Raw genomic sequence first — 25,262 nt, 5'->3', positions numbered from 1 at the left:
TGTTATACCCAGTTATTGGAGTGCTTTGTGCATAATAACAAACTTTCATTTACTCTACCAGCAGACTTGAAAGAGTCCAACTGCACAATGACAAAGTTGTTATTGAATTCAAAATACATGAATCGGCTGCAAAATGCTGCTAACCTCTTAACTTGTAGCAAAGTCAGTGACAAAGAGGGAGTAACACATTTATTGTACACAATAAATAATATTGATATAGCATATCAAATTTGCCTGACATAAATATTAAATGTACATTTTGGTGGCCTAAAAGAAGTTTTATGTTGTGTAAATAGTCAATATTGAGAAAGATTGAATCTCACCAGAAAGGCTTTTCAAGGAAACATGCAGCATGTGATGTATGAGGATGTAGTAGAAGACTTCAGGCTGTAATTACAGGTGACGGTAATTTCAAATCAGTTAAGTTAATTAGAAAATTAAAAGGAAGAAAATTCCCTGTCTATTGCAAATTATTCAATACTTTCAGTTCAGAAAGTCTTCAATGGTAAACTGTGCTGAAGAATTTCCTGCCCGTCAGTTTATTTCATAACTGTCGTGTAGATCGTACAAGTCTGAGGTGAAAAAAATCTTTTCAATTCCTAACTAATATTTAATGTGCTTGTTATATGAATTAGATAGTTGTAGAAATCATACAATAATTCTCTAGTTGAATTACATACCAGAATATGGCTGTGCTCTCTCTCCTTAAAATGTATTTTACTTGTCTGTGAAAGAAAATATATGTGTGAATTAGGAGACTGATGTCTCACATACTCATTTTCCTGGGGTTGAAATATTTAGGGGCCTAGGTACTTCATCAGCAATCAAGTATGCATACATATATAATAACTTTCTTTTAGAAAATGGATGATTTTTCAACTCACTTTTAGTCACTTCTCAGGCAAAACTTTAATAGGTTTTGGTTGTTCTGTTTGTCCAACCAATTCTAAGCTGTACTTCACAGAGACAGATTTTTTTCATTTATTCTTTTCTTTCATGTATTTATTTTTTCATTTTTACATTTATGAATAATTTCATATTCATTTATTTTATACTATGGTATAAGGAAATAAATGTACTGGCACGCAGTAAGAATTGGGGCACCTCTATAACATGCAACATGTGGCAATGCCAACCTCAGGCAGCAAAAATGCTCACCTAGCTGTGATTTCCACATAACAGCGGGAATTGGTATAACAACTTCCTCTCCAGGAGGGCAACATTTCCTGCATGCAGAGATGTTATGTAACCAGAATATATGCAACTTCTAAGTATGAAGTAACTATATTTGGCAATACAGACAGTAAATAGCTAGGAATAATATTATTAATATAAGCATTATCATAGTCACCAGTCTCTTGAGATGGCTGATGAATATTTGTTGAGCAGGTTGTCACCTGCTATCTCAGAAAGGGCTGGTCCCCACCACTTAGTAGAATTGGCTGATTTTGCTATATTTACAACTTCAGATTTCCAGTTTTCTCTCTTAGGTTTTATTCTTGCTCATGTCAGTATTTTTACTCCTGTATTCTGGAGTTGTTAGCAATGACTATCTCAACAATCTCACCCCGTTTGCATTTTTACTCCCCTTATCTTGTGTGGCGCTAGCTTAAGTACTTTCTCACAGCTTCTTTCTCACAACTTAGCAATTTTCTCAGTGAACTTGAGCCAAGAACACACAGCTGTGTTGCATCAAAAGCAAACAGATAATAGACAGCTTGAACCCCAAGGCCAAAGGTTACTTTAGCAGTCAGTATGATCTTACTCATACAGCAGAGGACTTCTCAGCAGTTTCCTGGCTTACATGCAGCACCCTGAACTCTGACTGCATTTTTCTAGAGTCGTTAGCTTATGCAAATCCAGTGTTTGAATTTCCCCCTAAGTTACCTAACTAGTAACCTTCTTAGCTTCCTAACTCTCTCCATAAGATATTTTGCTTTTTCACCCTGAGAAGATTTCTGCTTTTTGCATTCTGCTTAGAGCTATCATCAGTAATGTTGACATAGCCTTATGCACACAGATCAGGCTTTGCAAAGGACAAAAAGAAAGATGGTCTAAAAATAATAAAAGTAAAGAGATGAAAATTTATGTTTTTGACATTCAAAAAATATCAGGCTTGGGTTTGCAACGTAAAATTACACACTAACATCCTCTACTAGGTACTAGTGGCCTATATCAATTACACATTAACTCGAATGGAGATGACAAACCTTATGAGTGGTTCAGCATTTTGCATAATCATTTGCTAAAAATAGCTATCTTTTGTCATCTTTTGGGTCAGTCTTCTCATGTAATTTTCTTCTAGTTTTAAGATAGTAATTTGTTCTGTTTTGTGCTTAAAATGTTTGTTTCTTCTAAGACCAAAAGCCCACAGACTAGTCCACTGCTAGTTGATAATATCAAAGAGGAACTGCTTGAGACTGGCTGGGCAACCCAGACAATGGATACAAAAGGCACTGCCTGAACAACAAGAAATCTTTTTTTTTCTGCGAGGATCACTGAACACTGGCACTGGTTTCCAGAAAGGTTGCTGAGTCTGCATCCTTGGAGACATTCAAATGACATCTGGGCAAGGTTCTGAGCAATCAGTTCTAGGCAACCCTGCTTGAGCATGAGGTTTGCACCAGATGACCTTCTCGGGATCCCTCTCAACTTCAACCATTCTGTGTAATTCTGTGATTTAATTAGACAATGAGTTAAAAGGTCTTGTTACAAAATCCATGGAAAATGCTCTGAACTTGATCCTTTTATCTGCTTTATCCTTAATAAGCTGCTTCTGATGTCTGCTATAGTCTTTCTTCCACTCTGTTTTCTTTATTTAAATAGTAAACTTTATGTAATCAGAATAATTTCTTTCAATTAGTGGTATCAGAGGGAGCTGATCTCACTTAAGTACTGTAAGACAAAACAAAACTTATTTTGATTATTTAGAAGACACAAAGTGTCTTCTAAATAATCAAAATATACTGTACATTCCTCTTTTACTTTTCAGAATAGAGCATTTCTGAGGACTTTCACTGCATTCAGTACACTCAACAGGCAATTATTCAAACTATTAGAACATCGTCTTTCATGCTTTCACTTTCTATTGTATTAAGTGTCCCACTAAGAATTCTCTTAGTTCCCAATGAAGTTAAGATATTATTCCAATGAAATATCCCATTACTTTGAAAGCAAAACTGTTACATTGAAATGCATGAAATACATATTGCTCCATTTTGCTTTGTGAATAATGGCGTTTATTTTATTATTGTAATGTTATGGGATTTCTAGGTCTTTGCTAAGATAAGCTGTGCTATATACTAAATCTAGGCAGAAAAAAAGGAGATCCCTGATTCAAGAGCATTAGGTTTAGGTATAAAGTAAGAGAGAAGGATATTTCACTATAGTGGATTGCTTCATTAAAGTGGCCAACATTGCTTCCAGGACCTGAGTCAGTCCAGTCAGTGGCAACTCTTGTTATCTCTGTGCAAGACTGCAGTCTGCTGCATAGAAGTGCCCCAGACAAATTCCATCAATACATTTTACTATAATAGGTGAATATTTAAACCAAATATTCTCAAAATATAGTTCTACTAAGCCCATCAATAACATCTTTATTAAAAAGGTTGAAAAGTTCAGTTGGTCTCCATTAGAATAGAAAATAACTACTGTGGCACACAATAGTTTCTTTAATTGCCAGCATTAGAATTTTATTTTCAACTATTTAATATTTTTCTCATTGTACAGGCATAGTACTTCTACACTAAATAATACATTTTCCTAAAATATTTCTAGCATTTTCTTCCAGGAGCAATTATTTTTGAAACATGAAATATACATCTCTTAATAATGTTTTTTAACGTTTAACTTCAATCATATTTGGTTTCTGGTCTTGATAGTATATTTCCCCCTGTATACATGTGTTTAATCCTCTGTTTTTAATACAATTTCTTTGAGGGTCTTCACTAATTGTGAAGAAACTTGAGATAAATTAGGTGGCCTGAATCACTAACTGAAGTCAAATTTTCTTCATTTTATCACAAAATTTTATTTCATTTAAAGTTTTGATTCTATACTACTGGATTTCTGTTTTCTATTTAACTATTATTTTTGGTGAAACGTCTGAGCTAATTATGCAATGATAATAAAGGTTATTGGAAAAGTCAAGAGAAAACTCAAGCTATGAGAAGGAAATTCAAAGCAATTTTTGTTCTGTCAGCTTCAAAATTGTGCAATGCTAAATGTTAAAATACTTTTTTTAGAATGAATGTATTTCTGGAGAAAGAAATGGAAAAGATGGAAAATGAATTATTTATTTGGAAATGGAAATATGAAGAACTGAGACAAACCAAGCTGGAAAGCCTGAAACAGGTATGTTAGCAGTACATTGTCATCACATGAAGTAAGAAAAAGGATTTAGACTTCTGATTTCCTGTGTTGTAATTAAGAATTAATTGTGTTAATTGTGGGTTTATGAGTGTGATAAATCCACCATCTATCAATGATTATTCTGTGTAGACAGATGGGAGGGACCTGTTGAGGGTGTGTGGATGCTATCATGGCAGCACTGGTGCTTGGGAGCTGTGAGAGTGGCACTGGGATGGCTCCACAGGCTTCCAGGAAAGGACCAGCCAGAGGCAGCAGGTTCTGGTGCTCCATCCCCATGCGTGGTGAGGCTGGTGGTCCAGCAATGTGTGATCAGGGTCCAGTGGGGCTTGTATTCAGAGAGAAAGGGCTCATGTTGGGTGTGGGGATGTTCAGGAAAGCCCTGCCTGGAGAAATAGAGCAGTAGAGGTGTAGAAAGTGCCTGAAAAAATACGTTGTCCCCATCAACCTGGACAAGGAAGTAAGGCTGGGCAGGATCAGAGAATGCAAAGAGGAGATTAACAGGATCTTCACAGGCACCCAGAGATAAAAAAGTCTGAACCACATGGGAGGGGCAGCCAGAGGCTGTGAGTTTCACAGTTAATAGAGTCCCGCAGTAGGAGGGCTGGAAAGGTATGTTCTCCAGGAACTGGAGGATGGCTCTTTTTCCAGATCTGCAGTTCAAAAGGTTCAAACACCTGGTAGTGAAGTAAGAGAAGAAAGCTATAACTTGTGAGGCATCAGAGCCAGCTTTAACACACACCATGCATTAACATCAGGAGGAAGCAGCAAGTGGTAGTAGTAGGAGACTTGCTCCTGTGAGGATAGAAACCCCTGTGTTCCCCACTTGCTTTTTGAGGGTTAAGTGGCTTGCTGTGGGCTAGGATCCAGAAAATTGCAGAGAGATTGCCAAGGTCTGTGCAGTCCTTAGACTGCTATGCTACTACTCAGCCTGATGGGCATCAGCCAGGAGCATATTGGGAATGATCACATAGCTCTGGGGTTGAGGTCATGGGGACCCAAACTAGGAAAGGAAGCAATGAGAGATTACAGACCACAGTGAAATGAAGGACAGGTGGTTGGCTGGAAAACTCAGGACACAGGTTGATAGGAGCACAAAAGACTTCAGGAATGATAAAACAATGTGAAGGGACACCTGTCTCAAATGTTGGTAAAGAAATGCACACATCCTAGGAAACAAGCAGTGAGAATTAGAATTGTATGTGGATAAAGAACTACAATATTGTTGGAAAAATTCAAATACTGCGCCAAGTCCATGCAACTGGACTACTGTGAAGGACTTCTAGAAACACTGACAAGGAAGGGCTGAGGGGATGGAAGTTGCCTTCAGATTTAAAAGCAGCTCAGTTCTTTTGAGATCTCCAGAAGGATGGGGGATAATCAGACTTGTGAATCCAGGATCAGAGGACAGGCCAGTGAGGGTGTCATTGTGGTAGGAGTTTATTACAGACCACCTAATGAGGAAACAAAAAAGTGTTTCAAGAACACATCTCGAAGTTGTAAATCCCAGGTCTCGTGGGTGGCTACAGCTGCTAGAAAGTTAGAATAGCTGCTGCAATCACAGAGATTTCAGTGGGGTTTCCAGAATAAATTCTAGCTGAAGGCCAACAAGTGGTGATGAATAACTGGATTTGTTGTTGACTAATATGAAGGAAACTAGCTGGGTATGTGAATTATTTCTTCTTCTGTGGTAGCTTTGAAATAGCGGTGTTGATCATCCTGAAAGAAGAAAGGCAAGTAACAGAGTACAGACCCTGAACCTAAGGAGAGCAGGATATTGGCTTAGTCAGGGAACTGCTGGGAAGGGTCCCATGGGAGGCAACTCTGATAGGTAAACAAAGGAGTCAACCAAAGATGTCAGGCCTTGGAGTACAGCAAAGGTTTGTCCTCATACTTGGGAGAACAGGTAGACGTGCCAGGAGACCAATTTAGCTCAGCATGGTGGAGTTCTGATGCCAGAAAGCAATTTACTTTTACAAAGATAAGCCTTGAAGGAGTAATTTAAGAACATTGCCTGGTTGTGTTGAATTGGTGTTAGGAAATACATGTTCATTTCAATCTGCGTTCATGACTAGAAGAATAAGAAATATTAGTATTGCAGTTTATGGGTTTTAGCTTTCAGGACAATGGATAGAGGACCTCTTTGATCCCTCAAAACTCAAAATGTATGTCTATATAACTAAACACAGATAGTGAATTAAAAATGTCCTATGAATTTAACATCTCAAATTTGGAATAATGGAGGGAATTTTATTAGCTTTATTTCATGTTCTGGAAAGAATTGCAAGCAGTCTATTAAATCTCAAGTTCTAGTTAATAGGTGATGCATATGCAATGCAGCAGCAAACTAATATCTATATTTCATATTTGAGTTCCTTCAGATTTTAGTTCTTTATTTTCTACTTGCTCATTAAGTAGGATTTTTAGCTTGTTATACTTGTGCAAAACAGAGGAAGTATGGGTTTAGTTGATAGTTTTGCTTAAGAAATGTAATCTTTATGAAATTCTTTATGGCACTGTCATCAGGAATAGAACAATAGGAAGTAAAAATTTTCTGAGAATTCATTGGAGATAGATAAAAATATTTATGCATTTGCATGTCTACATATATGTGTTGCTGCTTTTTTCTTGGGAACATGCTCGATTTCTTTAATTGTTAACAGGAGGTAATATTTGAGTATTCTTTTCAGCTTCTGATATTTATGACATAAATCTCATTTTTAAATTGCAGAAAAACACTTATCTGGATGAATCTGAGTAATTTGAATGAAATTATTTATATCAGTGGTGGGGGTTTCTGTAAGCGGAAACTCTACTGAAATAAACCAAACCTTGTGTGTTAACAACACAGATGTGAATTTTACTCACTATATATTGCTGTTGAGAAATGGATGCTGGAACAACAGACAAGATTTTTGACAGTGAAACATTTGAAAGTGAAATAAAGGAAAGTGCAGAAATCTACTAAGCTAAGCATGGAATCTGATTCTAATATAAATTTCCACTATTAAATCACAAAGGAATTTCTAGATTAAAAGCAGATCAATCATTACATCTGGATTATTTTCATATCCTTGACTAAATTAATCTTCTATTTCCTTTGGTAGATTGCCTAACAGTCCCACTGTGAATGTGAAAAAAAAGTGCTTGGTTTGCAAGTGACAGTGCCACTGCAAATGAAGCCATTTTTAGGAATGGATAGCTCTTCTAGCCTTTTCGAAGTTGGAGAGATTTTGGGGAATGTTGGAAACTTCACAGCTGCCAAGACTTGATAATTAGTGCTCCCAGTAACTAATCACTTTCTTTATTTACTTTCATTAAAAGATAAGTATTTACTCAGCTTGGAATAAACTAAATATGGAAAATGTTGTTGATCTTGCTGATCATGGTTTTAACGTATTATCCATTCAGCATCAATTTGGAAGTTGTAAATAAGTTTTCAAAGTATTGAGTTAATTTAAAAAAGTAGTAAAGAGACAATTTATGATCATAGTAACCATGAGCATTATAGGCAGCTTTGTGTGACACTACCATTGATCTTGACTTGTTTGGGGCCATAAATTAGACCGTTTTAACAGGTACAACAGAAAGTTGCATTTGGTGTTGTGACTGATAATTTCTTTTTTTTTGTTTTAACGATTCTGTTCGTCCATTAAAAGATGTAAAACACTTTATTATTTTAAACAGGAGAGAAATTACTCAGTATAAAATTACACTAATTGTTGTCTTTACATGAGTATCTACAGAAAGGCAAAAGTTGTTTGTAAGGCTGTTGAGTAAATAAAGAGTATTGACATTAGATATGCTTGGGTTTAAAGTAAACTTTGTTGGAAAGAGTAGGAATCTTTAAGTTCTCTGAAGAACATGAAAAATTTTACATCTATAATTTTGCTTGTTGAATGTCCCCAGGAATGGAGTATCCAATTTTTTCAGATACAGTTTAGTTTACAGCTCCATTAACCATCAATCTGAGAAACAAAAAAAAGTATGTCTGAGTTTGATTAGTTAGGCCTTTGGACTCTGGAAAACAAAGCAAATCCTTGGTGTGTTGCTGTGATGTTTATTAATATAGAATTGGAGTCAGCAAGCCTGTTGAAGTCTTAGGTTTTAGAATGATCATTTAATCTTATGTGCAATAAAACATTCTTGTTTATACTCGTTGCAAATCTTCCTCAAAATGTTATATCCATCTTTATAAATCCCGAAGGATGTGCTTTTCTGGTCATTTAAGAGCTAAATAAGATGGAATATTTACAAAAATATCCTGAAAAACATGGGAAAATGCATGTACTACTATAGTCCACTGGTGTGCACTGTAGACTTACAAATGTCTCTATAGGCAGTGCAAGTCTGTGTTGTTTAAAAGAATTTTCAGTTAGCTGAAGTACAGAATGTACTCTTCCTCTACATTATTTAGTGCTTTGGTAGTTAATGAGGGAAATTCCTATCTCAGTTTGTGGGATATGAATCAAAAATTACACTAATTGGTACTTAAATCTTTTAGAAGCATCAGTGATTAAAAAGTATACCTAGATGAAAAGGAAAACAATCTAAATGACCATTTGGTATATTTGGCAGAGACATTTCTGTTCTTCCTCTTTTATTTTTTTACAATTGAACGTACGTCACCAGCTATTGATTTTGCGATAAAGCCAAAAACCCCATCTTTAAACATTTTTTTAAACAAATGTTTTCTGTTCTCTCTCTCAGTATATAGATGTATTACATTATATTACAACAATCTATGTATTGTTCTTAGGAGCATTACTTTCTTTAAGAGATTGTGAATGGTTCCTACCTGTTGTTCCCAGATGCCAGATGAAGGAAGCTCCACTAATGTGAGTGAAGCTTCTGGATAAATAAACTTTTCTCCTATCATTGTAAACATTTAAATGCTCTTTAAAGTGGAACAGCCTATTTGGAGGCCCAAGTTGTCAACAGGTAGATCTTGTTAAAGTCTCTGGATGATTTCTACCTTCTCCAGAAATCTTTATTCTGAAATTACCTAACAGTGTGAATGTGCTACACAGCTGTTTACCTGAAATTGCTTTTTTTTTCATTCACTTAGTACATATATGAAATAGAAAACACAATACTCTTATATCTTAGAGAAAATTTAGATACATATGGTAAGATCATCCATTCTGTCACATACTCTTCACCTGACTCAAAAAATGCCTTCTGATTGTCCCCTGAATCCTGCAGAAACATAATAATTATCAGCCATTCAGGCTGTATTAGCTCCTGTGAATTTCTCTGTTTATTTTCTTACCTGAGATCCCCAGAAATGCTGAGTACTTTGTGTGGCTATCATAGGAACAAAATTATGTACAAAAAATAATTTTATAGAGAATAGAAAGTAGTCTATTTTAGTGTGCTACAGGACTTTTTATAGAGTTTGCTATCAGAAGCCTCAAGGCTGGGATTTAAAATATCATTAGGCAATTTTCTGTAAACAGCATCTGAATTATTTGAGAATGCAAATGACTTTATAGAATGGAAACTTGGTGCAGTTAATTTTTCTGTAATAAAATCTCATTATTTTTAGACTAGGTCTAGAATTTTGAGTGTTCCTGTATAAATTACAATAATTGACAGGTGGTCAGAGAATAAGGAAAGAATTCTGTATTGTTGCTTCAGCTGCAATTCTTGCAGAGTTAACTATTCTTTCCACTCTTCCTATATCAGGTCCCTGTTCATATTTAGTTTTATCTCTGGAAATGATGTAGTTAATGTTCTTAGTGTCCAGCATAAAGTATAATTTGTCATGCTGCATAAAATTAAGGTTCCATTTGATGTTTATTTTCCCACAAATCTAATTTGGAAAGTGCAGGATAAGCTTACAGTTTTATTGACTTTTTTTCCCCATACTGGCTTCTGACAAGATATTTAAACTCCATTAGATCATACTTGCCAATATTTTCTCTGTCTTCATTACACAATTTGCATTGCAAACACCAAGTAAGACTAAGATTATTTATTGTTTTTTGTTTTTTGGGTTTTTTTAAATTTAAGGACAAGTGAGAGATGAAAAGTTAGTTCTGTAAGAAAGTATGTTCAGAAGAAACATATGTGGATACTGAAATGTGTTTCTGCACACAGATTTTCTGTGATAGGAGCACCATGCCTAAATGGCACCATTTGAGGAGGTTTGTTTAGCCTTTTGTCCTGCTACTGGCAGAAAGCAGAACTTGGTGAAATGAAAATGAGGGAGGAATGTGCAAATACACACACACATAGATGTGTGTGTATGTGTGTGTTTGTGTACATGAAGTGATTGGTCCTAGTGATTGGTCAAGGTGCTCCTTCCCAGAGCAGGGGGTTGGATCTTGATGATCTTCAAGGTTCCTTCCAATTCAGGTCACTGTATGATTCTATGATTGCATCTATAATTAAAATAATTTTGCGTAGATCAGATTGAAAGGCCCAAAATTATGACAAAGTTGCTTCTTAATAATGTATTAATGTGATCCGTTCACCATATGGCTCTCTATATCAGAAATTAATTCTTTGCCATGTATGGTTAAAAAAAAAAACCAAAACAGAACAAAAAGGCTTTTTAATATTTAATTTTTAGCATATGTTTAACTCCCCTGAGTTTATCTTTTGGTGTTATATTTTAGCATTCATTTAGATGTTAAAGTAAATATTTCTGCTAGTGTGCTTGCTTGTCATTGATCCACATAAAAGCAACTTGGGAAGAATTTACTTGAAAAAAGTAACCAATCACTGAAGAATTAAATGTAACGACAAGTAGAATGTTGAAAATTGATGACATTAAAGGATTTAATTAAAGATACAAGCGTTTTGCAGTTAGTGATTCAGTTCCTTTTTTTATTCTTATCTGGATAAGGGGAGCAATGTGTCACTTAAAAATTAACAATCCAGTTTGGGAGGAGGCTTGATTGGGAAAGCAGCCTTAGATAATTTTCTTCTAATTGGTGAAGTACTGCATATTTCTTCAAGTAACAGCATGAGTGCTAAATTGAAGTCAATGAGAAATCTGCTGGTGTCAATGAACCTTTGATCAGTTCCTAAACTGTGTAGTAACAGGTGATTGGAAATTGTAAAACAAGATTCTTCAGAGACACTTGAAACTTCAGAGTATCAGTATGATATTCTGTTGTGGGTATGGCTCAGATAAAACAGAAGACATGTAAACTGTAAGCAGTAGAACCACTGCTCTACAGAGATTATTTTATATAATTGCTTATCTAGATCAAACAACTAAAGTTGTATATTTCAGGTTCTTAATCTGAATGGAGAGCTGTATGGAGAAATGTCCTATGCTATATTTACCTGAACTCTAAGCAGCATAACACTTTTAAATTTCTTTGAACAAGTCATCTCCTCTACTTCTTGAATCCTGTTGAATTTACAGTTCAGAAGAGAAAGCAAGCTTGAATACTGGTTTAATTTGTCCCTTTTAGGATAGGTTGTTAATGCTTAAGGAGACAGTTCACTGCATCAGACCATGGCAATTTTTGGAATCTGGTGTATTATAGTGCAATTTATCTGCACTTTAAGTAACATTGCTATAATAGTCTGGTAGTCATCAAGGAACCTTGATGCCATTTTGATTTTCCTGAAAATTTCACTTTATGTCAAATCAGACTTCCAAATTTTAATTAAATATGTTGGTATGGGTGCTTTTCCTGCAGGAAAGCAATGATTACAAATTCTAGTGTGCTTTCACACTATTTAGTATTCTAGTAATCTGACATGTATTTATTTATAGAGACCTACAGTTACAGAAAACATCCTGTTCCCAGCATCCCATGACCATTAATCTTAAAAGTCAACACTCATCATCTGTAAGATAAGTGAACTTGTGTAGTCCCTAAGTTAAATGTAGGGGCTTTGACTGTTACTGTCATTTTGATGTTTTTTTGTTGTGATTCTTTAGCACTTAGATTAAAAAATGTACTTTAAGTTTAGTTAATATCTTATTTTCCAATCTGTCAGTTAGCATTCCTATTATATCTTTAATATTATCAATTCAATAATTTTGTATTAAAAATTAAAATTGGGTTGAACAGTGTTCTGATCTGCACCATGTAATACCCATACAGTTTAGGAACTTCTTGAGACTGAGCACAATTTGGACTTGTTTTGAATGTTTCCTGATCATGCTGATCGTTATTGATTTCGCTTTACATTTACAGTTCTTTATTTAGCTGTACATTTTTTCTCAATTCAGCAATATAAAGTGAGGATGGAAAGCTGGCTAAGAAATTGGTTGTAAGCAAAAGAGTTATTGACCTTCTGTACAGTAAATAAAACTTCACAAACAAACAAGCAAATAAATAAATATATTACCCATTGCACTATTTAACATTTTTTTCCAGATGATTTTCTACATGTCTGCATTCATCTTCTTATGATCAATCCCTGTATTTTTTGAGGAAGGATGGTCATCTTCCTTTCAGAGTACTTATTAGAATGGCTTATAGTGTCTTCTAGTTCCTAAATTAATTACTAATAATAACTACATAAACACACAGCAGTCAATAACTATTTGAAGTAACAGGGGGCAAGCTTTTATAGTCTGGACTGCAATTAAATTTCTAGGCTGTTTATTTGTAAAAATACCAAATATAAAAATTATTTTCTGTAAATGATATATAAATTGTTATTGCTCAGAAAGTTAAGAATGAAAATTTAATTGGTCTGGTCATTTCTTTCCATAGAATATGAGCTCATTTTTCCTTTGATTAAAGTCTGTACATGGCATACAAATCTATTTTTTATCTTGCTATTAAAAAGAGGTTTTGCATTAGTCAGTCTCAGGTCTCCCAGAGCTTAGACTGTGTTCCTTATTTTGGGAAGAAGCTTGTTCTATTAGTTTTGACTTGGAAAAACAACCAAAAATCCACATACATACATGGTCCCCTCCCCTGATAAGAACACTAGCAATGTTAGTAAGCTAAATGAAGATCATAGAACCTCTTAAACTGGGAAACTTCAGTCTTGCAACAATACTTGGATGAAAAAGGGAATTAAGCAGAGTTTAATAAGAAGTTTCAGGTGTCATTAAAAAATATATATATTCTCAGCAGGGTCCTATTCCACCTTCTTTTAAAATATAAACCAGAAATTCTGGAATTGAACTTTTTAGCACAGAGTGAGGAGTCCTCCCTCCCTCCTCTCTGTCTCATAAAGCTAAGATGTCAGTGAGGAAGATTAAGGGGTGAAAGTTTCTGCTTTGCTTCTTTTATTTTTTTATTTTATTTTATTTTTTTTTTGCTTAAGAATGCCAAACCTTTGAGATTTCAAATTACATTAGGAAAAATATTAATGTAATCCTACTCCTAAAACAATCTTTGCCATTTACTTAGAATTTTAAATGTAGTTTGTTTATTCTATTACCACTGCCACCCCTTCTGCATTTTATCATAATCCAATCACCTATAAGAAAAGCAGGCTATTGTTTGTAAACAAATCTAGCCCTTCCTTGTACTTTTCAAGAGCTCAAGTTTTACCTTGTTTGTTAGTGAAACATAAATATTAAAGCGTATTTTTTACTTTTAATTTTTTTTAATTGTCGTGAGCTACAGTTATTAGATCTGTTGATTATTAGTTAATATTGGAATTTTTGCTGTTTTTTTTCCCTGGATTAAAAATTTGACATCACTGTGCACAGTAGCAAAAGGAAATAGTCATTTGTTCGTACACTGGAATTCTCACTCTCCACATGAGTGGTGGCTTGTCATGCTTTGAGGGTTTTGGTTGGCACGAGTCCCTTATAAATTTCAAGCAGTATTCTCTAAGGGATTAGCTGAAATGTGAATTATTTCCTTGAAGGAGATTAGAAAACATATTAAGTTCACCTAAACCACTGTATAATGTTTGTATAGATCAATCTTAGTTAGAACTCTAATTACTATGTTCATTTCCAGTCAAAAAAGGAAAAGTAGTTGGATAATTTAGTCATGTTAGTCCCAACTCAAATATAATTTCCATTTAGGAATATAGCAAACAGCATCTTGTACATGCCATTTTTGTGTAAGATCATGATTATCTAAGCACCAATATTTTGCTAAACACAACAACAACAACAACATAATTTGAAGAGCCTGCAGTAGAAGGTATGCTGCAAAAAGATGCCCAGTGCATTCAAATGACTTTAGATTCAGTCTCTGTTTCTAATTATGGGAAGTACAGAAATCACTTGAATCTGACTGGTTTTTTCATTATTAAAAAAATAGCCTTCAAGTCAAAGGCTACTTAAAGCATGCCTAAGATTAGAGTTATAAGTAATTAAATTATGTTGGAACCAATGCTTCAACTTTTGTCTCTGCAGTCAGGAATTACTCTGAAAACTGCTCTCAGATTTGTGCAGGAAAGAGTGAAAGTGTTTGACTTATAGGCAATTTCCAGAAACTGAGAAAACTTTTGGGAGTGGTTAGTATGAAGTAGGCTAGAAAGGAACTCACATAAAAAACTGATACTGGATAGTCTGAAAGACCATAGTAAAAGAGGACATTTAGTAAATTTGTAGAGTCAAATTACTGAAGTAAGCTAGTGAAGCATCTTTTTAGTGCAGCTGAGTAAGTTACATTTGATGTAGATGTTGGTACATTTAATACCATGAGCGTTACTTTTGAAATACAGTAAACCATAGAAGTAGGAGGGGAATATAGCTGAACAGCAGCTAAAAGGAGAAATACAGAGCAGAAGTTGTGAGTGATGCTGACAGAATTTCTGGAGGTGAAGTTCTTTGCTCCAGACAGAGACTGGAACAAGGTTTCTCTTAGGGTTGAGCAAAGGAGAATGCTTAGAGGTGCTGTTGGAATGGGACTAGAATTGGAGTGTCCAGGGCAGCCAAGTCTGTACTGAGGGTCTTTGTGGTGTGAGCTAGAGGAGAGGGTCTTAATCCCAGACAGAGATGGAAAATAAAGTCCTTCTACTGTTGTCCATATTATAATAGAGGTGTAAGGTCTGCATGAAATTATCTATGGCATGGGTATATATAAAATAAAAGAATACGTGTATTTGTTTCTAAACAACAGTAAAAGTTTTAAAGGAAGAATTATTTGATGGACAATTTATTATTGGTAATTTAATTGTATTTTTTTTCCTTTTCAGTGAGTAAATAGCTCTCACTTACTGCTTTCATTTTATAGGGGAAGAGAGGAGAATTTCAGGAAAATTCTAAAAAATTCCCAGTACCTTGATAGTTAGGATATTTGCAAGGGAGAGATACTCTTAAACCAGCTGTAGACAAAAAGAAAAAGCAGGCATTATTTATTATGGCAACTTTCAAAATGCTGGAGAAGCAGATTACAGATTACATATCTTTTTCCCTAATTTAGAAATCTGGGTTTTCATTTTTCTTTCAGGAGCATTTTTTTTTCTAAGATGCAGCAAACAAGATTCTGGTGGTGAGGGGGCAGGTACTTCAGTGGCTCCTTATGTGGCAGCAGCTGATACTTTTTTTTCTGTGTTTCTCTCAGCTGAAGCACACTTTACTCATAACAAAACTAACAGGCATTTGTGTGGACTGGTATGATAGGATATATGTTTGGAGGTTTGAATTTTGAACTACAGATTGTTTAATTCTGTTCTGCAAGATAATAAAGTACATGGTTTATTTTTCATGTGCATTAGTGATTTGGCTGATCAGGGCACGTGGATATGTTTAATATATCGCCTGGCTATAAAAACAAACCCAGCATTTTTGTATTTTCTTGTTTTAAACAATGGGTGAAAGTCCCTTAGTTTCCAAGACAGCCTACAAATGGTTTAACATTTTGTTTATATATCAGTAGAACATTGAGAATAGAACAGCACAAAATGTATCAGAAAAAATAATCATACTCTGCTTTGTTTTTAAATACTCATGCAAACATTCATGCTTTTCTGGCAAGCCTGCAAGAATGTCTACTTGACAAAATTGTCCTTACATCTTATAAATATCAGATTCTTTATTTATAGCATGTGTTTTTTTATCTTCATTATAATAGTCCATTCTAGTTTAAAATTTTTTCCTAATAATTTTCAAAATTATTTTTGATGCATGAAAACGTTGACTAAATAAGAAACACTGTACAGCTTGGTAGACACTGATTGTTTAGACATTCTTCTAGTCTCAATCTTGTTATGAATTGGGATTACAATGAGGAAGGTTAACATACCCTGCTTGAGCAGGGATGTTGGCCCAGATGGCCCACTGTGGTCTTTCCTACCTTATCCATTCTGTGATACTGAAAGAAACTTCCAATATTTGTGAAGTCATCTTGTTTAGTTTTTCCACATGAAAAATAGAAGTATTTCTCATTTTAAATGAGATCAAAATGCAAAAACCCTTCATAATTTTAAAGTAGAAATGAGTGCATGATTTGTTGATATTCTCTTTACTGATCTCAAATAAGAAGTATTCAATTATTTACAAATAAATGGTGAAAGTAGAATTTTAGATAAACATTATGGATAATTTTCTATGATAGATGTTGATAGAAAATTTGTTTTCTTTGAATGAATAGTAGATTCTCTTGAACAGGTGGTGTTAGTTTTAATGTAATACATAGTCCATATGAAATTGAGCTCACAAGAAACGGATGAAAGCAGTGCCAGATTCAGATAGAAAGAAAGACCTGTAAGATCAAAGGTAATTTTCTCCACCTGACCATGTTCCTATTCTTGAACTTATTTATGCCTCTCTTATATTATTTCTTATTACTGTATAAGTTTCAGGCTTAAAGCTTTTTATATATCTATGGACAACTTCTATTCCTGCATAACTCACTTCTTTTAAACTAGTCATACACACAAAAGAGTTTTCTCTGTGTGTAGACAAGGGGAGAGAAAAAAATTAGTGGTAAATCAGCAACTTTCCATTTAATGTCAGCATAGTGCAATGATATCAGCTTCCAGCAGACTTAAGCATTTGAGTTGAACCAGGAGGAGGAAACATTTGATTACTAAATATGCTGGTGCTAGACATTGTTATGAATATAAGCATTCATTAAAAAGTTCTATTTCTTGCAAGGCTTGGTGTCTCAAGATATTGTCAGGCACAATAACATTTATCATGATTTCAGTATAGTTGCTGATGGCCTAAATGGTATTCTTGGCAGACTTGCATGAAATAGGAAAAAAAACAGAGTAATTTTTTTTTTTTTTCTGTATTGAAGCATTTGTCAAATAAAATGGTAGCCAACATTTGTCTTCCCTCTCCTGTGGAAGGAGTGATATGGATTCTGGTAGTCTTTGCACCTTTTAGGTGGAAAAAGAAAAGAATTCTAGAAAATGTCAGACATACTGGAAATAATCATTGCAAAACTGCCCAGTGTCACACATGCCGAGTAAGAATTTTGCTTTCCAGCAAACACCACACCTGCATGCAGCAGCCCTGATCCTGGAAGCAGGAAAGTTGATGAGTTTTGTTTAAGACCTTAGGGGCTTTGGCAGTTTTTCTCACGTTCTTACAGATTTCTAGCCATAGAAATCTCAAAATTAAAAAAAAAATCCCAATAAAATAGAAAATAATTTTTAAAAAAACAAACAAAAAAAACCAACAACAACAACAACAAAAAAAAACAGACTCCCTCCCCTATACCCCAACAAAATAGGAGTTGTTTTGCAAGTAACAAAGATTCTTGGAACTGTTTTCTATCCAGCTGCACGTGATTGTCTTGCTATGTGAAATGCATCTTTCTCCCACACCTTTCTCAAAGGGAAGTGAGCAGTGGAGTGGAACCATGGTGTATCTTCCAGGTTCTACAGATACAGCTGAACTAAAACTGGAAGTGATTTAAGAGAACCAGATTCATCAATGTAACTGTTTTCTTCTCTTGTGTATCTCTTTGAAGATGCTGCCGGCTGTATGAGTTTTTTCCTGATCCTACAACCAAGAAGTTTTTTCTCCCAATTATGCTGAGAGACTCTGTTTAAGCATTTGATACCATTACTTTTAAACCACTGATAAAAATGTCTTCAGACCCTGTGCAACTATGTCAGGAATTGTAATCGATGTTTCACAGTGAATTCAGTGCAGGAATGTGGAGCTTTTGCTTGATCTTTAGGCAGAGGTGCCTTTCAGTTCATTGGATCCAATCTATCTCAATATCTTATTTAAGGAAGCTGCATGTTTGCTATTCCTTCTAGCAGCTGAAGCACATTCCATACTTTGGAAGTTGATGGCATCTCATAAAATACCACTGTAAAAGGGCACATTCTCTTCCTTGCATTTCTTATGAATGTGCAATAATTTTAAAAATGATCAGTAAAAATTCACAGTTTTTGAGTTCTTGGCTCTGAAAAGACATGGATATGACCTTTTTTGAGAGACAATATTCCTGTCTGAGTTACAGAAAGGAAAAATTTTCTTCTTGTGCTGAGTTTTCTGACTAACTATGGGGAAGAAATTAGTAAGAATGAAATTCACTTGTGACTTTATAAAGATTTATGGTTATTTCAATGGGTTTTCTTTATTAGGAGGGTGTCATGGTCCTTAATTCATAATCAACCCGTGGCTTATTAAATTTTCAGTGTAATATACCTCTTGCTTAAATTCTGTAGAATAATTTGTGGCATGGATGAGTGGAAATTACCTCTATGCACAATACAATGTGGAATCAAGAATCCAGAAAAGATGTGTTCATTTATCTTGCTTTGCAACATAAAAAAAAGCCCTGCATTGTCATTTTAAGGGAAAAAAAATAGCATATTGATTTTAAATTTTAATTTTTGATCTGCACAAACTGAAGCACCATTTATCTTGCTTTGCAACATAAAAAAAAGCCCTGCATTGTCATTTTAAAGGAAAAAAAAATGTTTTACATTTGTACTTGAGTGAGGCTACCCGAGGTCACTATATCAAACAGGAATTCTTCCCTCTCTGGGTCACAAGTTTGTATGCCTCATTCAGATTCCCTGTAGGTTCTGAGTATAAAGACAGATAGTATTATAAACTAATGATTTGCTCTGATTGTGTAAGATTCCGATTGGAAATGAAAAAAAAAACAAACCTAAATAAAACTCTTCTATTCTCTGTCAAATCAGCTTTTATTTGAGATATGCAGATAATCTTTCACAGAACATGCTTTTGGTAAAGAAAATGACAGTTTTGTACAAGAAAAATTTTACAGGGAGAATTTCTGGTTGGCTTGGCAGTTTTTTATTTCTGACATCAAGTCAGATCAGATCAAAACTACAGGGCTTTTTTGACATAATGCTTGTGTTCTGTCCAACTTTATCTTAAAAACTTCTTTTAAAAAGATGAAGATCATAGGTCTCTAAATACACTTTCCAAGTTTTATAGTTTTATAGAAAGCTAACAAATCTTTGCATTTAAAAAAACAAAAGCTGAAGGGTGCATGGAATTTCTTCTGTTTACTGCCTAAAATCATGTTGACTGCCATATTTCATCTTCATCATCTTTCTTTTTGCATTCATTGCACCTTAATTGTTGCCCTTCATCCTGCTGTATCTTTTCTTAACTAAGGGGAAGGAGAAAAATCTTGTTTCAATAAAACTTTTGGAACCTAAACCACTGTTATATTGCCTTAAACTAAACAAGAGCATTAAGATTTTCCTGCTAATGAACTGTACAAGGTGGAGTTGCTTTTTCTGTGTCTGTTTTTTTTTCAGGGTTCTGCCTTTCATGTTATTCATAAAGTGGTGTAGGTTAGCTCTAAGATGTAATTATCCAGTTTCAAAAGGTCAGTACACTGTACTTCATTTCCCCCATTCACCTTTGCAATTATCCAGTTCATTGACACTACCTTGACCTCATTCTATGCTTCCACCATTATTCTTGTCTTCCTATTGAAAAGTAAAATTCAGTGCAAGTCTGCACAGATATTTTATGGAGGGGAAACATTCACATTTTAAAGGAAAATGAAAGACCTCAAGATTTTTTTATGTCGCAAATTTTTTCTTAAGCTTTCACTTTTCTTCATAAATCAGAATTGTGGCATTTCACACAAGAGCATTGTATAGAATGGAATATCCCTGTGGCTGCTTTGGGTTAGCTGTCCACTACCCGATTCTTGTGCAGGCTGAGCCTCCTTGCTCACAGGGCAGTATGAGAAGCTGAAAACGCCTTGACTTAGTGTAAGCATTGCTCAGTAACAATGAAAATTTCCCTTTGTTATCAAGAATATTCTCATACTAAATTCAGAACATAGTACTGTACCATCTAGTAGGAAGAAAATGAACTCCTATCCCAGCTGAGATCAGGACCGTTAAATATGTAAATTTATCATAGTTGCATCTTGGCTGCAATGAATTGAAATTTTACAGACGTAGGTAAATAAATTTATCTTTGACATCAGATCTTCATGTGATAGTCATATTCTGCTTAATTTCTTGACTGAAATTCAACCTTGGATGGTTTTGTCATTTCTCTGGATTTGATGTCTGACAAAATGAATTTTTATTGATTAGTGTCAACACTGTGAAAAGGTGAACTTTCAGGCTTAGAATTTCAGCTGTGTATTTTGTCAGGTGCTTTGCAAGAAGACCGGGTTTCTCATGTTCTGGAACTTTCATGGATACTTGTAATAATAAATATGCCCGCACATTTATTTAGGAAAAAATATGGGGCTTGTGATTTTAGTCCAGTAGAAAGTATTCAAACAACTTGCATAAATTTGGTGGGAAAGAAATAATATTTGCTGCTAAATAGGGGCATGTGATTCCTTAATTTCCAACTATTGTACAGAAATTCAGTGGATAGATTTTCAAGACCTCACTGGGAACATGGGAGCATCAAACATTTACTTGTGCATTGGGGTTAGCAACTTATAGTCTATCACTCCGGATCCACTCTAATACTTTGACCTGTGCCCAAAACTGCAGACAGTGCTCGAGGTGAGGCAACACCAACACAGAGCAGAGTGGAACAATCACTTTTGCAGTCCTCTCATAATCTGAATGAGCTTCTTTAACTTTATTCGGTTTCTAGTTGTTTCTATTAACTCAGAAATAAGGTGGGAACCGACAAGTTTGCAATTTGATTTAGCTAGAGAATGACGTTACTATTCACAGGATCAAAAATGTTTCTTTTATGCTGTAACAGATCGTTCTCTTTGCTCTGTATTCAGAACCTTTTCATTATTTGCCAAAAATTGATTTTAGAATAAAAATAACCAATAGAACTGAAAAAGAGCACCTCTATGGCTCTTTCTAAAGCCTTGGTGGCACAGATATCCTGTTTCTTCAATGAAGAAGTATCTTACAATGTTTTCAGTCACCATTTTTATCAAACCATCTATTTTAGTTCTCACAGAACTGAAATTTGTAAAAAGATCTTAATATTTTAACCTTTAAAAACATATTAGCAATTATTTTCTTTTTTTTCACCTCAATTAAAAGAACTGGAGCCTTTTATTTTTACAGTTTTTAATCTATGTTAATCTCTTTTAATCTCCTGTTAAGAACAGTTAATAATAACTTGTTAACAGTAAGTACTTGCCGATAATAATCTTCTGATAAATTTCCATTACTACCTGATAAGTACCTGGTTTGTGTTATAAACAAAAATTCAATTTACAATTTTTTCATTTGAAGTCTGAGAAGTATTTCATGCAGTCTTGACAAAAACCTCTATCTAGTTGTCTCTGAAGAATAAATCAGTTCTTTGATAATTACTCTATGTGACTTAGTAATGTGTCTTTTTGTTGATATATTTAATTTGTCCTATATGAGGATTTGATTAACAAACTCATAAAATTATCCTAAACTAAGGTTACAGCATTGGCTATAAAAGATATTATTTTGCTTAAGACTATTAATCATGACCACAAGAAAGAGATTACCATGAAAAATTAAAAATCTTTCCTCTGATTATAACTATGTAGTACAGAAGGTATACTTTAGAACTTCTTCAATTTAATAAACATTTATTACAATCCTACTAGTTTTAAACAGAATAAAAACATGCTGATTTTTGTCTTTTGGAGAACAAAAGGTGAACTTTGACATTGTCAAGGCAAAATCAGTCTCAGTTTTATTTAAAACATTTTATTATTATTTTAATACTATTTTTCTAGAAATAGCAGGAAAATAATAGGATTTTGTTGCAGTTACTGTATAAAAATTATCTATTCTTTACTTTTTTGCAGGTCCATTTTATGAAAAATTGACTGGTTTTGTTATTTTCAAATTAAAATATTTAACTTTATGACACATGGAAAGCTTACACCTTGGGCTGATTTCTAAGGTGCCGACCTTACTCTGAGATGAAGCCATTAGCCTCACCCAGTGAAAACCAGGGTGTTTTAATCAGATTATTTGTCTTTCTTTTTCTTTCTTTTTTGGTTATTCTTCCTCTTACCCTCAACCATCCCAGATGGAAAGAATGCGGTGTGAGAATGCCTCTGAATGGGGAAAGAGAGAGCGACTAGAAGCAGAAAAACAAAGTTTGGAAGAAGAGACCAGAAAACTCAAAATGCAGGTAAAAGAAATTCAGGAACTTCTGGAGATGAAACAAAAAATAAAGCAACACTAACTAAATTCAGTTGTGATCATTAAAATGCACGAAGAAGGCTTTTGCTTAAAAAGAAACTTATTTTTACTTAGTTTAGTAGTATTATTTAGTTGGATTATTTGGGGAGCATTCATACCCAAAATTACTATTTCAAAATGCCAGTAAGTGTCCATAAAGGAAATATTATACAAGACAAAGCAGCCTTTACTGCATCCCAGACTTGAGCAATTGGACCTCAGTGGCTTAGAGTTTCTGTAGGGCACAGAAATAGAAAATATTTTCTGTTCATTTTTAAGAGGTGCAGGGAGAAATGACAAGTATAACAAGACTAGGAAACAAAAGTGAAAACTGGGAGGAACAGAAGAGATTAAGTAAGCTTTGCAAGATACAGAGTCCTGATGAAGGTCAAAGCAGAAAAATAACTGTGAGACAAATAATTTCCCTGTCTTGTTGAACATCAAATCTCTTCTTAGGAGAGGGAGAACTGAAAGAAGTGCCTAGTCCTTATTTTTTTTTTTTGTGCCTCTGAAGACCTGTTCATTTATTGTCCTGCTGAAAATGACAATTTGTTCAAAGACCCATAGCTGAGCCAGAAGGCTGCCACTTTCATTGAGACACTGAAAGTTTGAAAAAGAGAAAGCAAAAAGCCCCCAAACCCACCAATCAATCTCTAAATGTACATACCTGGTGCTATGAGTTGTGTAATGAGAAACAGTAACTTTTTTTTTTCCCAAATAACAAATAATTTAATCTAATTTATGTGCATTTGCTGTTGAATAATGACATTCTAAGTAACTAGATTTAGGGTTTAGTAACTAGGTAATTTCTCTTGGGAAAGACTGAGAGAGAGGTTTTATACTTGATGTCTGCTGCTAAATTTAATCATATGATTTTTCTGTTTCCATCATGACTGAGAAATAGCAAATGGAAGCTCATACATATAAGCCCACCTTTCTAACATATTTCACATAACATGCAACAGGTTTTAACTTTTCTTTACTACTATTTATTTTATGATAACCTATACATATCACATCATACCATATCACATTAAGTATTTTCTTGATTTATTTGTAACACAAGTAGCCTGAGGTTGGAGATATGGCCAGAAAGAGGTTCATCTGCTTAGGCATATTGCTATATTTCAAATATTTTTTACTTATATGTCTGTGCTGGCTTGTTTATGTGTTTGGTTTTCTTTTAAAAAACAGTAAGTTGCATAGACTATTAGATATGTGTGATCAGCTCTCTCCGTTAGTAAAGCACCCCTATATTGGATTTATATTAACTGCAAAACATGGAATCACAGGATGAGTCAGACTGGAATGGACCTCGTGAGATCTCCAGTCCTACCTTCTGCTCAAATCAAGACCAGCTCCCAAGTCAGACTGAGTTATTCAAGGTTTTGTCTAGTGAGGTCTCAAAAACATCCAGGTCTGCGTGACCTACTCTGGGCAGTGTGTTTGTGATGGCTTGACCACAGCTGGCAGATAAGCTCCCACCCAGCCTCATTCACTCCCCAGCAGTGGCTTGGGGGACAGAATTATAGGGGCAAAATTGAGAAAAAAAAAACTTGTGGATTGAGATAAAGACTGATTAATAACTGGGAAGGGGGAAAAAAGAAAAATAAGTGATGAAGAAGTGATCAACACCACAAGCAGATTGATTACCCAGCCAATCTCTAAGCAACAGCTGCTTTGGAAAACAATCATCACCATGTCATTGCAAGGCACTCTTCTTTCACAGGTGTAGGACTTCGTCTCTGCTAAATTTCACAAAGTTCTTGTTGGTCCCTTCTTTCAGCTTAATGACAGAACCTCTTGATCCCACCTACAGGCAAGGATATGGCGTCTGCCTGCCCCAGCCTCAGAGGGGACAGCAAGACCTTGATGGGAGCATTTTCCCACCAGAGCTGTGAATTGAGCACGTGATGTGTTTCTCCATTTAGGCTGGGAGCCATGCCCTGCATCATTGCCAAGGCTGAGGTCTCTTGCAGTCTTCAGCAGCACCTCCAGCCACCTCTCCTTGCCATAGTATCCTAAGCATTCCTCTCACTGTGTCCACGGCTCCTGGCCTCTGGCTGCAGAGAGCGAGTGGTACCACCAAAAACGCTCTTCTGTGACACCAAACACCCATTGACAACATGAGTAAAATTAAAGAGCAAGAGGATTAAAGTGCTGTGGCAAACCCTTAATGAGAAAATTAACCTTGCTGCTGCTGTTAAATGCAAAACAGGTGTTAAGAGAGTCCCTTTTTCAAGGATTCCAGCCTAACTCAATTTAGATGGAACCTGTCTTCTTCTTTGTAGACACATCCTAATGTCACTGTTGAACCTTGCTAAATTCTGAGACTGTTTCTGATTTTTTCTAATACCATAAATAACCTGAAAACAATTGCTTTTACTTCTGGTTCAAGACCCTTTTATTTCTGGGATGGTAGCTTCAAGTTCAAATAAAAT

The 25,262-nt window shown here is 34.9% G+C and overlaps 1 protein-coding gene across 1 annotated transcript in view; it reads left to right on the top strand.

The window, feature by feature from the left end:
- The window catches only part of CCDC102B (coiled-coil domain containing 102B), a 41,698-nt gene extending 18,873 nt beyond the window's left edge, over nt 1-22,825 (top strand). The window contains exons 4-5 of the mRNA XM_039711072.1: nt 4,245-4,353; nt 22,667-22,825. Of these exons, the coding sequence (XP_039567006.1) occupies nt 4,245-4,353; nt 22,667-22,825 (268 nt within the window). The remainder of the gene's footprint in view (nt 1-4,244; nt 4,354-22,666) is intronic.
- Nucleotides 22,826-25,262: the final 2,437 nt, after the last annotated feature.

Source organism: Passer montanus, unplaced genomic scaffold (genome assembly GCF_014805655.1).
Source record: "Passer montanus isolate IOZ18808 unplaced genomic scaffold, ASM1480565v1 scaffold24, whole genome shotgun sequence".
NCBI classification, from domain to species: domain Eukaryota; kingdom Metazoa; phylum Chordata; class Aves; order Passeriformes; family Passeridae; genus Passer; species Passer montanus.
The sequence above is the reverse complement of the archived record's forward strand: the minus strand, read 5'-3'. Positions and strand labels throughout refer to the sequence as shown.